At 42.0% G+C, this 15,563-nt stretch overlaps 2 protein-coding genes across 3 annotated transcripts in view; both read right to left on the bottom strand.

The window, feature by feature from the left end:
* phip (PHIP subunit of CUL4-Ring ligase complex) overlaps positions 1-859 on the bottom strand; it is a 26,934-nt gene extending 26,075 nt beyond the window's left edge. Inside the window, exons 1-4 of the mRNA XM_031865904.1 lie at positions 677-859; positions 508-566; positions 393-422; positions 176-235 (exon numbers count right to left, since the gene is read on the bottom strand). Coding sequence (XP_031721764.1) covers positions 176-235; positions 393-422; positions 508-566; positions 677-716 — 189 coding nt within the window. The 5' untranslated portion in view covers positions 717-859. The remainder of the gene's footprint in view (positions 1-175; positions 236-392; positions 423-507; positions 567-676) is intronic.
* A 3,843-nt stretch (positions 860-4,702) lies between these two features.
* Positions 4,703-13,313, bottom strand: hmgn3 (high mobility group nucleosomal binding domain 3). 2 transcript variants are annotated; one of them, XM_031865918.1, is made up of 6 exons: positions 13,130-13,313; positions 10,219-10,269; positions 9,928-9,957; positions 8,135-8,188; positions 7,697-7,795; positions 4,703-5,528 (listed from the first exon to the last, which is right to left on the bottom strand). In XM_031865918.1, the coding sequence occupies exons 1-6, from the start codon at positions 13,142-13,144 to the stop codon at positions 5,487-5,489; spliced, it is 291 nt and encodes a 96-aa protein (XP_031721778.1). In that variant the 5' UTR covers positions 13,145-13,313; the 3' UTR covers positions 4,703-5,486. The 2 variants fall into 2 exon arrangements, with proteins under 2 accessions (XP_031721778.1, XP_031721779.1); XM_031865919.1 differs by having other exon boundaries at positions 8,135-8,185.
* Positions 13,314-15,563: the final 2,250 nt, after the last annotated feature.

Here is a 15,563-nt window from a genome sequence, read left to right as displayed (position 1 = left end):
CCCCCCCCCCCCCCCCCCCCCCCCCCCCCCAAAAATAAAAAATAAAAACAGATCCCCAACTTGCAGCCAGCTCACCTTGTTTTTCTTTCTTTACCACCTGATTTAAAAATTGCGGGAAATTCAATTTTTATTTCGCTCTCTAAAAACTTTTTCCTCAGTTATAGAGCTCCCTTACCAAATTTTCGTAGGTCCCGGGGTGCTCCTGCCCGGTCCAGTCCAGCCTTATGGGGAGCAGCTGAGATGGAAACATAGTGTCGACTGTGATCAAGCGAGTCATAAATGTAGCGAGCGATGTTTTTAAAAACAGTAAATGATACATCAGAGTAAAAAAAGCTACATCGCAAAGTACAGTGCGGAGAGAAACCTCTCTCTCGTATTTGCTGACTGCTTACCTCCTTCTCCTCCACCTCCCTTATCAGGGTCTGAAATCGGGATAAAAATAGAAAATTACACCCCGTGACAATTTCGGACACATTATGAATTATCCTAAAATGCATAAACACCAACCTCGGCTGCTTTCTGACACGGTCCAGCTTCTAGAAATCGGGCTATTAGGAAGTACAGTTCTGGTATGGTTGGAGGGGGAAGAGAAGAGGAGCTGCGTTAGAAGAGGGCACCGAAGGGGGGGGTTATTAAAACAACCATGACATATTTGTTCCGATCTCCTTTTACTCACCAGAAGTCAACTGCGCGATGAGTGTACTGTCTGAAGCCATTTTGGTGTTGTTTGCCAGGGCAGCGGCAGAGCCTGTGTGGCGGGTCTAAGTGGCTGCCCTGTAGCTGTCACTGTTTATCCACCAGGAAGAGAGGCTGCCTCCATTCAGCTCCGCTCACACGGAGTCCCGGCTGCGTCGTGTATCTCTCCGCGAAGCGGACAACTAGTGCGCTGGTGTGCGCCGTTTTTTGTTTGTTTTTTTGGCCCCCCCTCGTGTTTCTCTCGCAAAAGGAACCAGCCGCTAAAATAATCCTGCGCTGACTATCACTCGGGGTGAATTTTAGCGGCGGTTGTGGAGGCATGTTTGTTTGAAATCCCCCTCCCCCCCATCAAAAGCAAAAGCGCAAGCCCTTCAGCGGAGGAATACAACTGGTGCCTTGTATCTCACGCATGTAGAGGGGAGGTAGAAATGGCAGCCTGCTGTAGGAGAGGACACATTGCTGCAGAATGGCCGTTACCTCGTAGCTAAACGACATTTAATCACGTTTTTAGTCATTAAAGGCATATGCACCCATCATTTAGAATTTGTTGCGGATTAATACAACGCAATTCCTGTCCTATTTTGTTATGTATTTGTAGCTGCGGATGTAGAATATGGCTGCCGTGTTTGAAGGGGATTTACAGCCGACCTAACCGTTTTACCTCGGTTTTATTAAATAATACACCTAGCTGTCTTCATTCTGTGTGTGTGTGTTTTGTGTGTTGTTGGCTTCGCTTGTGATTACTCTGTCGTTGTGTAACAAGATGTCTGGCTAACACACCCACTCTCTCTGGGTGCCGTTTGGTGGGGAAGTCGTCCATTTCTCTTCCAAATACTGCCAGGCAGTAAAATGGGGGAAGGGTTGAAGAAGAAGGGGAATGCAGCTTAATGAATGAAACCTCATGAGTTACAGGAATTTTAATGCCGATGAGACATTTAAGCCAAGATAGATAATCAAGGAAATGCATCACACGGCACACTTCCTTTATGGTTCACTAGAAAACTGAGAAAGAGAACAACACTTGTTTCCTACATCAATTAATATGCTATTATTTATGTAAACAGTGTATTTTATATATTTATAAAATACATGTATCACGCAGCATGTTGCCCCCCTTCCAAAAAATTCCACAAGCTCCCAGTCTCTTACTGACCTTTTGAACTTTGTACTCTTTTATTTGAAGTAAGACATGGATGAGAGCACGCGTCATTAATTAACACGTATCTCTAATATTACCATAATCTATCTTCTGTTGAAAATTCCCTGAGACTACTTCATCAATTCCAAAACAAATCGCCTCCTTAGTAATGTCAATGTTGTGTTTCGTTACAGCAATCCAGGGAGAGCACAACCTAAAATCCAGTGAGAGATACTTACACACCTAAGAGGAACCAAAGATTGTATTTAAAATTTAAAAAAAACACTGACAAACCTTGAAGTGTTTGTTCACACATTTCCATCCCTGTTGTTATTTTCTTTCCCCCCCAGTATAATACACCCTGTGCGTAATGTGCAGGTGCTTATGTGGTGTAATCTACCTAAATAATGAATTCCTAGCACATCATTGAATTTATTTAGTTTGTTCCAATAGCATCATTTAAAAAAATCATATGCACTTGTATAGCAACCACTCTCCTATTTATAGAGAGATTGTTTTTTGTCCCCGGCAGAGACATCGGGGAACAGACGGGTTCGTGGCTGGAGAGAAGCTGATGATAGAAACTTGAACAGATGACTGACTAAATCTCGGCCTCTGTTATTTACTGAAAATGTGTTTGGTTTTCATAGTTCTTTAATGTATTTAAATATAATAATTTAATTCAGTTTCTTAACAAGGTGTGAATAATGAAATGAATATGTAACATATATATTTTATGCATAGCAGTGCTGTAGTACTCAAGATGGTCTTGGTATCGAGACCAGTATGAAGACCACTTGTAGGTTTTGATCTGGTCTCGGACAGCATTTCTACTCGGCCTCGTCTCGACCTAAGAGGAATCTGGACTTTATTTCGGGACCACAACTGCGGGGTTATCACCAAACTGCCTGTGCATTGTCTGATTTATTTGTTAACATCATTACTCTGATTACTCGCGTAAATTATTTATTAAGACGTTCCTCCTGGTACACTCATACATCCACACATAGTATTAATGAAGAGGGATCATCATTTGTTTTCTGTGCGTGTTTTTATGGGAATGTGGATCTTTCAGATCTATTTGAGGGGGGCCTCTCTGGTTTGCATGTTCCACAAGTGTGTCATGCAGTGTGGGACTTTTACTGGTCGTGGTCTGGATTTTGGCGGTCTTGACTATAACACTGATACATAGTCATATCACGTCTGAACTGTTTTTAATGGAGGAACAGTTTGGAGCCCACACGTTTTAACCCGAGTCCGGTTCACATAATGTATGTTGACCCTCCACTGACAACAGACAGCCGTGTCAAATGTGCTAATGTCATGCCAGGCTGAATTACAAAATGGTGAATTCCAAGGCCTAATGATAATAAAGGAGTGCTTGATTTATGACTATTGCTTTTGCATATATCTACCTCTATTGCTTTCCAGGAATTCAGAGTGAAGGTGTAGCCGGCAACCACGCTAGAACGGTCTCTCCAATAAACTAGACGATGCTTCGATCCGTAAAACTTCACAGGCTTTAAGACTTGGAAAAACCATTACAGCACAGAGTTGAGGCCACGTCTGAATCTCTGTGGGTCACCCTTCATCCTGACCCCTGAAGTGTTGCCGTTGTGCTGGCCGACGTGGCCACAAGGAGGCAACCTCATTCTGCGGCAGGAATTAGTGCACAGGGGGCCACAGAGGAGTCAAAGGTTACCGACAATGGAGGGACATGTGATCAGTTACGCATTCGATTTTCTGTGACAGTGTGTTGAGCTCGCCGTAAATAATCACCTGTGATGGACATGATGGTTTTATAACTTCGACAACAATTGCATTTTCCATTTAAAAAAAGGTGTGAGCTTTATTATTCTTGGCCACACCCCTTTTACCAAATTGCATCCTGAAGTTTTTGCCATGTCTTGTGATACCGTCATACACATGAGTATTCCCCGTGTGAATGATTCAGAACGGCCATAAACAAACACATTAATCCAGGATTCTGATACCTTAATGTGCCTCTTTGCATTGTGAGTTATAGCTTCTATGATCCGTGCCTGTGCTGCCATTGTAGCGTTTCCAAGAAGAGCTTTATTTAATTGTCATGTGTTCTTGTTCGCTGAGGTCCACACGTTTTTTTTTGTTCCTGGTCAGCTTCACTCTGGATTTCAGCAGTTTGGGTCAAAAGGTCAGATCATCGGATTGGAGTTTTTTTCGACTTTAAAAAACAAACCTGCCAAAATATAATTTGTATGTATTCAGCAGTTGCAACACATTCCCTCTGCTGCTACGTTCTACTAAAAGAAACCTCATATTGTTGACCCAAGGCCTCTGAAAATACATTTTTAAAATTGGCCTCTAAAGTATTCGTGGCATTCAGACTTCCTCACTCCTCGGGCTAAAAAGAGAAAAAAGGGAACTGGTCCACATCATTGGTCCATGAGAGTGAGTGACAGTTTTCCCCTGAATGGAGAGAGCGTACGGTTTCGTCAGTCCCACCACTCTCTCGGCAAATGCTGACCTTTCACTTCCTGACACAGCAGTTGTATTTAACACAGCCACGTGCCCCTGGCGACCTCACACACACACAGACACACACAAAGATATACACAACACATAGCGCCGGCTTTGTGTTGGTTTAAAAAAGTAATTCTAAACATGAACCCAGTGAAAAGGAGCTCTCCAACACAGAAGAACGCATACCACACATGTTGTCGGATACCCGAGTTTGCCAAAAAAAACAGCATAGGTGACAAATAGTGGCAAACAGGTGGCATCACTGTCCAACTAAAAAAAAAAGAAGAGTATATGCAATGCATGATAATTATAATTCTGCTTGCAGTAGTTTTATACACCTGAAAAAAAAACACCAAAACCGCCATGTGACATCAAATTTTTCTTTTATTTTCAAAATATTCTCCCAACAGGATGAAACTCAAGAGAAGCCCAGAGGGTCCAAAGCCAATAGAGGCGTCTAGAACAGAAGCACCACTCATTATTGCTATGTCACTCTGCTGCAGGACAAGGCGGTCAGGAGGGGAGGAAAAGAAAAAGATAAGGGGGGTAAATAAAGTCACACACAGAGACCCACAAGCACATTCACTCCGGCACACACATACAAAAGGAGCTACATGTGAAACACAGTGGTGGCGATTCTAAAAACTAAAATCTGTTTAAAAAGCTGCAGATGTTCTCCATGGCGACTATGAACCTGGTTTATTGTAGCTCTGCATCCAAACTGTGCATCTTCAAATCCTCACCGTATAACCATCGGGGGGGTAGTCAAGAGTGTCAATGATGGTAATGATCCTTCGTGGAGACTACATGTATAGCCAGAGCTGGTTTAGAGATCATAACAGTCGCGTCTACGGCCCCCTTCAGGCAAGATGAAGAACATCTGCAGCCGCCCGATAAAAACACTTCATTCTGTCTTTTTCTGCGTTGAGCGATACAGAATGGAGGAGGGAGGAGAGTAGAGCAAAACACATACTGCGGGTGAGGGAGCTGAAAGGAGCGTGAACATATGGGATGGGGCTGCTGGTTGTCCGTCTCTACTATCACAAGTCTAAAAAAAATTCAGCATGGTACAAAAATCGTCAGTAAAAAAAGATGCTTTGCTGCCACGGTTGTCAGAAGGGGGACGAGTCGGTGGACGCGCCCCGTGTCTTTACGCCTTCTCCTCGGTCGCCTCCTCTGCCGCCTCAGTTACCTTTGAAGGAGAGAAGAGAGGAGTGAGTCACACGACGACGCAGGCGTCTCCCATCAATCTCGCCACAGGTAGGTTCTAAAAACCCACTGGACTTTTTGGGGAAATAGAGCAAGGAGGTGGTTTGCATAGTTTAGCATACAGACTTGGAACAGGTTGGAAGGGCTAGCCTATCTGTTGTTTCAAAAAAAAATCCACCTACCAGCACCTCTAAAGGGGAGACACCGCAGCAAATGCATAGTTTCTCATTCACTGCGAAGTTTTGGGCTATTGTGCCTCCATAACATGTCTTCTTTGAGACTAGTGGGAAGAAAACATCCAAGACAGACATTTATGTGTACATTTGACTAATTAGTCCATTTGCATTTGTAGACTTCTTGCCATTACATGATGCCTTATTTGCATATTTAAACATACAAGCATTTTCTTAATGTAAGTAAGTATGTTCATATCTATTAGCTAATTAGTTTTACCCTATTCATCTGGGGCATCTACCCTAAAGCTTACTAATTAAAAAGTGATATCTGGTTTATAAAAGCTGAAGACGGAGCCAGGCTTGAGGCGAGCTGTCCCTGCCGGACCTTTCCGGCAATCAAGCACATTAGAGTTTCCTTTAACTCCCTGTTGCTTTAGTTTTGGCTATTAGTAGATTTATACTTTTTTTTTTTCAAATGATCTGCTAGTTTATAGTTGTGTCTTTCCCGATATAAATCAATGGAAAAAAATCTTTTTGGGCTCAATGGCATCACGTGACGAATCCGGAGGTTGTAATCCAACGGCTTGGCCATTCAAATTGGCTTCAAAGCCCGGCGCTCTTCCTGGGGGATTGGTAGAGACACGAGAGCGGTATCTTCTCATCTAACTCTTGGCAATAGAGCACATTATGTTTATTCATTACTTCAGGTATGATTCAGAAATTGCATTGTCCCTCAGAGAAGAGTTGTATAGATGCAGTATTTACAGAACAGCTGCAGTGTTGTTCTCCTTTGATAAACTGGGCCGTGTTCCAAGAAGCAGTTATGGAGTCATCAGGATTACGTAACCCTTTCAGATCTAGAACATGGACTCTAGTCCACTTGTTGAAGCAGACAGTTTTGATTCTATGCGTTTCGGTTTTATGTGGTGAGTTTTGGGACTATTTCTCGAGCAGAAAGTAGTTCCAATTACAACCTCTTTTAAGGTGAGATCTGTTTATTATCAAAAGTAACTGGAACCTTGATTCTGAAAAGACACGCTGCCGTTGAATTCCTCTAATATAATTGATTTAATGTTGGGAGCAGCACAAACACAATTGAATTCACCTCCATCTTATTGGGATATCAGATATGGATACCTCCAAATCTGAGCGAATAAATCCGAAACTATCAGAAGTCGCGAAAGGAAAAACGTGACCACTCACCATAATTTAATGATTGGTCCGGCTTCAAGCTGCCAGCTCAAATGAATGATCGTCATTGACTTATGTGTATTATCGTGGTATTCTATATTTTTTAACTTAATTGCTCTGGAAAGCTACTCGCTGAAAGACATAACTCCTGTGGTATCTGCAGGAATCATCTCTTTATTTCCTCTGACCTGACCACTAGTGGAGCCAGCTGTCTATGAACAGCCAATCACGTCTCACATCAAAACCTTCCTGCTCAAAAGTTGTCCTTGGCCCACTTCACGGCAACATCACTCCTTCTCTTCTTCACTCGCTCTCATTCTGTCTCTCTCTCGAAACACACGCCACAGCACTCCACAGCACACCGTTGTAAATGTTGGCTCAATTAACATGCAACTTTTTTTGAATACGTAATGAGTTAGTGTCCAAACACGCACTCTGAAGAGGGATTAGAAACACTCGAACCATACCATTAACTCTGACTGTCTCACTCTGCCCTCGCACTGACATCAAGGAGGGAGCCGAGCTTCTGATGGAGGACACACGGACAGACGGACGAGACACGTAGATCTGTGTGTGTGTGTGTGTGTGTGTGTGTGTCAGCATGCACATGTGTTAAGAGATGTGTATTAGTGACAAGAAGCAGGGATGTTATGCAGTGGAGGATTATAGGTGCGGTTGATGTGTATGTCATGTTTTTACACAAATTGACAAAATAAGGGAATAAAAGTTATTTTCTCGTCTGTCTCTGACTGATTTTTTTTTTTTCAATTTTCCCTCCTCATACCTCATTGGTCTTGGTCTCTCCGTTCTGGGCGGGGCCGTCATCCTTCTTACCCTTAGCGACGCTTTTCTTTGCCTTCGCCCCCTTATCCTCTGCCACCTTCTGCACGGGAGAGAGGAAGAAAGAAAAACAAAACACATGAGGGTGCGTATAATCATCCTTGGAAAATATTTCCAGCATGACCTCAAAGATGATCATAATATTTTACAATTCATACTTTAATACTCAAAATAAACACCAATAAAGGGGGTGAAAGAATGAACCCTGCATACTGTAGGTGTTGATGTATGTTCGCATGTGTGCGTTTATGTGTTTTTTACACATCCAGCGGCCTCTGTCACGCACATAAACCAGTAGTGAGGGCCTCACACTGTTACACATTTATGGTGATATGAATAAATCATTGTAGGCGTTGTTTTGTGTGTGTGTGTGTGTGTGTACCTTGGCGATGGCCTTCTTGGGCTTGGTCTCAGGCTTGGCTGGAGCAGGTTTCTGCTAATTAAGCAGAAGTCAGTTAGGACTGACCAACTGAACAGTGTGTAGTTATAGGAAGAATAGTATCTATCTATTATCTATATAACATTACTATTAAGTTTGTCTTTGATTCGCCCCGCTCTCTACACTGTTTAAAATCCTGTCGCTTTAGCCACAAGAGCTGCTTAGAGAATGAATTAGGACTAACACAGAACACACCGAGGCTGTACTGGCTCCCACTCCCCGATATTATTCATAATAATCAAGTACTTGTAACATATTTCCTAAGCAGTGCTAAGTAGTTTTAAATATCTGCTTCTTCTCAAAGGGAACCGACCCGCGGCCGCTGCACAATGACTACATCAGATGGGAGTTCAGATTCTGGCTACTCAGTGTGAGAAAGTTTGCTGCAGAGCTTTTCCAGGCCGCTGAGCGTGAAGCCACGAGCTACAGTAACACTGCTGTGACTAAAGTAAATCATGTGATTCTTCCTCAGAATATCTCAGTTTTTCTTATTCTTACGCTGGGGGGGAAGCGGGCTTAACATTTACAATTACAAGTAGGAAATTCCCCATCATATTGCAATATGGAAAACACTAGAAAGACTACATTTTTGTTATGCAGTGCAGATAGCATCCAATATACAACATGCTAGTTTACTGCCAAAAAAAGTCACATTTCATTAAAGTAAAAGGTGTTCATAGACAAGGAAGCATCAGATCAGGAAACATGCAAAAAAAGTACAGTTGGCATGTTTAGATAGTCAAAAGCTTAAAGGAGTAGTTTGATATTTTGGGAAATACCCTTTTTCCATCTTCTTACACGCTCATGTCTGCTTGTTAAACATGACGCTAGCCAAGAGATGGTTAGCTTAGCATAAAAGCTGGATACAGCTAGCATAGTGACCACCAGCGGTTGCTTGGGGCCAAGAAATAGTCCCCCGTAAAAAAGCAAGTTGTCGGTTTTACAGTTTGTGTTTTACACATATCAAACAAAATGAGATATTGTGTTTATTTGTGAGCTTTAGTTTAATTTAAACTTGGAGAGGGCCATACTAGCTGTGCCCCCCCCCCCCAGTCTGTAATGCGAAGCTAACCAGGTGCTAGCTACATGACAAGCATATTTCCCCAAAATGTCAAACTATGTCTTCAAAGTGCACATGCAGATGTACAAACACGAGCAAAGACTCAATACAGATGGGTTCAACATGCAAAGTACAACACAGATAATAAAACATGGACTTGTATGGCAGAGCTGCATGATCACATAACATATATTATCATTCATGTGCTAGATAATATTATAGCTATCGTTAGTTTTAATAGGATTTGGGGAACAATTTGAGCATTTTGAATGCAAATTGAACATTTTCCAGGAGTCATTTTGATTACTGTTGAGTCAACTTTAGAGGGGGATCTAATTGAGAAGAAAATGCTTTATCGTTACTGAGACAACAGTTCTCTAAACTCATTCTGTTACCATTGAACCATGCAGCCCCAAACATCAACAAGGTGTTGCAACAGACCGGACCGAGAACGGACAAAGACAACAGAGAAAAGACGTGCATACCAAGCCAGACGCAATCCTCAGGGAGCACGTTTATGGAATTTGTAAATTGCCTTGATCGAATCCATAAACTTCGGTGAGGACTTTGCTCTGAGCCTTGGTAGTATGACACTTCCTATCCCACAAGACTGAGGCGGGAGGCGGGGTGAGGAAGGAGAGAGGTGAGGACAGGAAGGGGGGAGAACGAAACTTACCGCTAACAATCTCTCTGACCTTCTGGGGGTCTACCGGAGCAAGGGATGATCAATGAGAGAGAGAGAGAGAGAAAGAGAGAGAGACAGTGACAGAGAGACACAGATATCAGTTGTACCTTTGCAGGCTGATCTTGAGTGCTTGGTGACTGCTACAAGTGTCCTAATCATTAACCTGTCATGTGTCTATTTTCTCACTCACACTCACACACACATACACACAGTACAAAAAATACACAGCACGCAAACGCACGCCCACACACAGCACACAAACACACATTGATCAACAGTTACCTCTTGCTTTGTGACTTTGGAGGCCTCCTTGCCCTCGGGACCCTCTGGAGACTGTAGGAAACAAGGAAAGGAGAGACTGTTAATAGAGAACCACATAGTCCAATTTATGGCCTTTTTTTTTGGGGGGGGGGGGTCTTTAGGTTGGGATAGCAGGTCAACAGTACATGCCACACAGAAGTGGTGTACATCGTATGAAAGCTGGGAAACTGAAATTAGCGTGTCAAGTTGTTGTAAGGGCTCAGAGCATTATAATGGAAGTACATGATGGCCATCCCCATGATCACTCGTGTCTCAGATAAGATAAAAATTCCTCCAAAATACCACATTAAGACACCAAGACCTCGAGAAGCACCACAGAAAGAGTCATGCTGTGATTTGGCATCAACAACTTTTGGAAATTTCTGCAATAATTTCATTTTTCTGTGACTGGTTTGGGGTAACTGCTCAGGAACACCACACATCCTCTGAATGCCCTCGGTCTCTGGTTTATGGTTGTAAAGGTTCATGAGGCTGGGATTGTCCTAGAGGTCGCACAACAGGTCATTTTAAAAACTCACTGCAATGAAACGGCTACAATAGGGACTAACATCATCACACACATCACACATGAATACAAGTCTCAGCTTTCCAGTCATAATCAAATTATTCAATTCCAAGACTGTTTAGTTTAGAAATACATTTACATTTTTTAATAATATTGTTACATCGTAAGTGGGTACATCTGTGAAAGGAGACTCGTAGGTACCGATAGAACCCGTTGTCATATAAAGCTTGAGGGGTAAAATTATATATTTTTTGCATTTTACACCCCCTTAATGACAAGCTAGCATCACATTGTTGGTAGCAGTGGACACCTTAAGGGAACTAGTTTAATATACATAATACCATTATCTTCCCTCTAGCTACAGCCTCTTGAAGACAGTATAGTGTCAGGTCTTAGAAGGTACGTGTGTGCTCACGCAGCCTATGAATTTTTGTTTTCTGGTTGTTTTCATCTGTCAGTCAATAAATTTGAATTATTAAATCATGAAAATCCCAAAGCTTTTCCTCTGTTCAGAGAGATGGCTAATAAAGGGAGCCAGGGAGAGTTATAAAGCTGAATGAGGCAAATGAGCAGTATATGAGAAAAAGGTGAAAAGGCTACAAACTGAGAAACAGAAATCACACTAATGTAATGAATATTTACCAGATGCAACGTGTTGATTAATCAATTGTCAACAAAAATATACTCTGCAACTATTTTCATAATCAATAAATTGGGCAAATCGGGCAAAAAAGGCCAAAGAAATTCCTGGCTGGGAATATTTGCTGGAGTTTTTAGTCTTTTGTAATAGTAGTAAACTAGTTATTACTAGTAGTAAGCTGAAAATGTGCGTTTGGGACAGCTGGTCAAACAAAAAAATAAAGCAATTTGAAGACATCAACTTCAGCTTTGGGAAATGTTTCGCAATTTTCTGATATTTTATGGACCAAATGATGATTAATCGAGAAAATGAATCGACAGATTAATCGATAATGAAAATAACCAAACTTAAAAACGTAGTTACAAACATGATAGGATCATATAAATTAACAAAAAACGAAACACTGATTTATTAACACGCGGTCAGGTAGTCTAGTGGAATATTCATACATTGAGGATTTGAATACATTTGTGCACAATAATAAGTTATCAGAATCATAAATGTCTCAAGTTAAATAATTTAAAAAATGATATTCAGTATTTTCTGAATAAACTTATAATTGTGTATTTTTCTTAAAATATCAGAAACAAACTGATGTTTTACATAATTAAACCTTAGTTTGAATCCAAATCCGCATTTGCTTAAAGTAGTCTGTTTATTTGTACAAACATAATTTCATTTGAGGCTGTCTGATGATATGTGATCTCTCTGCTCATTACCATTTCAATGGGTTCCTCTTGCTTACATGCCAAGTAACCTGAGCTCCCTTAAACTATAATGGAACATAAACATGGAGATATTGATTAAGAACACATCGCGAGGGCTGTCAGCCTACATTTAGATCCTCGCGTCATGAACATGGGAGGACACACATTTAGGCTGCAGGCAGGTGAGGAGCGTGTACAGTGGAGCCCACCCCCACCATGAAAAAAAAAAAATGTTGGTTAAACCCCGCAGGTTGGCAATCGCATCATTTGCATGTGGGCGACCTCCGCCCCTAGAGGCCCCCCATTCTCTGTCCTCAAATGCGAATCTGCGCAGACAATGGCATGTTTTTAGATGGCAGGAAAAAAAGCCAATTTCCATGTATGCGCCGATACAATGCACTGGAGCTCGTCGAGCACCGCTGTTTAGAAGTCACGGCCTCTTTTAACGCAGCGGCAATTGTCCCTGATCCCCTCTTTCTTTATTCCCTTTCTCTCCATGTCAATCTCGGTTCGTTCAATCTGCTTGGCGCTTGACATTCATCACCACCAGAGAACCAACATGAGACAGGGAGGTGGTGATGTGTTTGTTTTTAACTGTTATATTGCATGTTATTCAGAATCGATAAGTCGCGCCTACAATAATTGTCACCACGCACGTCTCTAGCGAGATTTACGCATCCATCCATCCGGCGGGTCCGTCTGACATTCACCAGTGCGCACAGTAGACAGGGAAGTGGCGAATAAAACGACCACAGGAACGGCCATTGAGATGAACGCGGGGGACATTTAGGAGCATAAAAAGAGAAATATATATTACAATAACATATATCGTATACGCGCAAAGACTTGTCAAATTAAAAACGAGAGGTCGCGAGCGAAAATACGCTTCCTCAAACTTTGGCATCACCTCACCTGCCTCGACGTCGCCACAGAAATCGCGCAGCGCAATTTTCCTCAAATGCAAGAGCAAAAAAAAAACAACTACAGTGAAGTGAGCTGTGTGGCACGGACGACACTCACCTTTCTCTTCGGCATTTTACGCGTGAATTATTCTCCACCAAGCACGGACGATTTGAGGTCAAACCCGAAGGTCCAGAAGAGGCGAATTTGAACTACCTCGGAATACGGGATCAATATCTAGGCACCTTCGATAATATGTTGATTATATGCACTCCCCAAAACTCTACAGGCCTACCTCCAACAGCCATTGGGCACAGGAGTCAAAATCCTCTCCTGTGCTGACTCGTGATTGGCTCGTTCCGTCTCTATGTAAATAAGAGGCTCGCGGTCATTGGCCGAGGTTTATCAGAGGGTGTCTGTGATTGGCTGCGCGCTCTTTGTGCGCAGATCCTACCACACGGCCACGGCTGAGAGGGAAAGTGGAGACGGGCCAATGAAAGCGGGGGCCGACTCTCGGTGGATCTGGGTAATGTAGGATGAGAGAGAGAGAGAGAGAGAGAATGGTGTAAATAAAACACAAAGGACCAGAAACACGGGCACAATAACACAATGTCGGCCACAGAGGAAATTCTGGCGGGTATTGTGTCTTGTAGGGTTTCCATTTCTGTAAAGAACTAGAGCAACATGCATCACATTTTGCGCAACAAATGGACCATCACTGCAGAGGCACCGGTCCCTGTAGGGGGCATCATAATACTAGTAAAACAATAACTTAAATACAGCTACCATAAATGCATTATTGCAGAAAACTGAGTGGACTGCTCAGTAATTTATTTTATTATAAGGACACTTTTTTTAATAAGAGTGTAAAATATCAGGTGTACATGTAGGTTGTAGGCTAAATTGTATATTTCATATGCAGCAGTGCTTCATTTGTGTTTATCTCTCCGCTAGGAATTGAATTTACAGCAAAGTCAGAATAAAATGAACCTAATAACTAGAAAGAATACCATAACAGACTTAAAGCTCTTAGATCAGGATATGCCATAGAGGTAATAATGTGTTTGGTACACATAACAATTTATCCCTCACATAAATAATAAACAAGAAAACATTTTCTCAAATTATGTCAAGGAATATTTAACGTATCAAAACCTGCATTCATAAGCATTTTACAAATGTATATTTTCAAAATAGTGGAATAGGTTTGAGTTTTTGAAACTAAACTCAAAAATCTTTATAAATCAAAGACTGTATGCAAGAAGCAGACGTAGTCACCGTGACGTCAGCCATTGGTTCGTGTATTTGGCCATCGCCATCTTGTTTTTTGCAACCAGAAGCAACACAAGAGGTTGGAGCTAAGTACAACCGAATGCTGAATGATACATTTTCAAAATGTCACAATAAACGTTCTTGAAGTGAAAATACAGTGTGAAAGTGTGAAAGTTGAAAGAAGAAAAACACAGACAACTCTCAGATCGGACAACACCGTGGCAGCGACCAGTCAGTCGCAAGGTAGCCCCGCCCCAAAGCCTACCCTGCTTTAAGGTCTATGTGACTCTAAATGGACCATCATTTACTAAATGAACATCATGCTGTATTGAAGAAGACTTGAAACTAGAGATTGAGTTGTCCCCTGATGACTATTAGAAAGAATGCAGGTTTACTTCCACATTGGCTTCACTTGTCAGATGTGAAAGGTATAAATTAGACTTCAATCAGACCAAGTGGCAGAAAGCTATGATCTGGTAGGTACCCGCCGTTTGACCCAAGATCCGCTCAAATTGGTCCCAGAGTCCCAAAAGTACCTCTCAGGGCAGCCCAAGTGACTCTTCCAGCATGTCACTCTGTTGTAACTTTAGGGTAAAATCCAACTCATAATCTCAACCCTAACCCTGTTTTGCACAGACCTTACCAAGTTTCTGCACACCGCTGTTCATATGTATTGCTTCAGTTGCCCCACGTAACTGAAACATACAAAATCTCTGTCTGATAAAACAGACGGAATCAGACTTGATAGATTCAAGAGACTGAAGAGTGGAACCATTTTTAATTATCCATTTGTGCCATTACTCCAATTTGTCCGCGGTGCTTAAATGTGAGGCTGCAACTAACCTCTTTTTATTGATTAAACTGTAGATTGTTTTTTCCAATTCTAATTCATTTATTGTTTCATCTACTCATCGACGAGAGGTTCATGCTCGTGATGGCGCAAGACGTGAACATTCATGACATAAATGTCCTTGGCTGAGCTGTAACGTTAGCTAGCTCAGTGGTGCTAGGTGAGCTAGCAGTATAGATGCACGCTTCCTTCATGCATGGTGATACGGTAGACAGGAGTCATTTAGTGGTAAGAAAAAAAGGTCCTGCATAAAATTGCTCACATCAAGGTCTGTGGATTATTTTGATTAACCAGGTCAGGACGCGTGGAAAGAACATTGCTGTTCATTTTTTCAATTTTTTTTGGTGCTTTGAGCACCACAATGCAGAGTCCGACCTGGTCCCATTACATCAAACAAGGCAGACAACTCACACCAAAACAATCTAGGTTGAT

The sequence above is a fragment of the Anarrhichthys ocellatus genome, unplaced genomic scaffold (assembly GCF_004355925.1).
Source record: "Anarrhichthys ocellatus isolate YVR2014 unplaced genomic scaffold, GSC_Weel_1.0 scaffold34, whole genome shotgun sequence".
Lineage (NCBI taxonomy): Eukaryota > Metazoa > Chordata > Actinopteri > Perciformes > Anarhichadidae > Anarrhichthys > Anarrhichthys ocellatus.
This window is presented reverse-complemented; position numbering and strand designations above follow the sequence as displayed.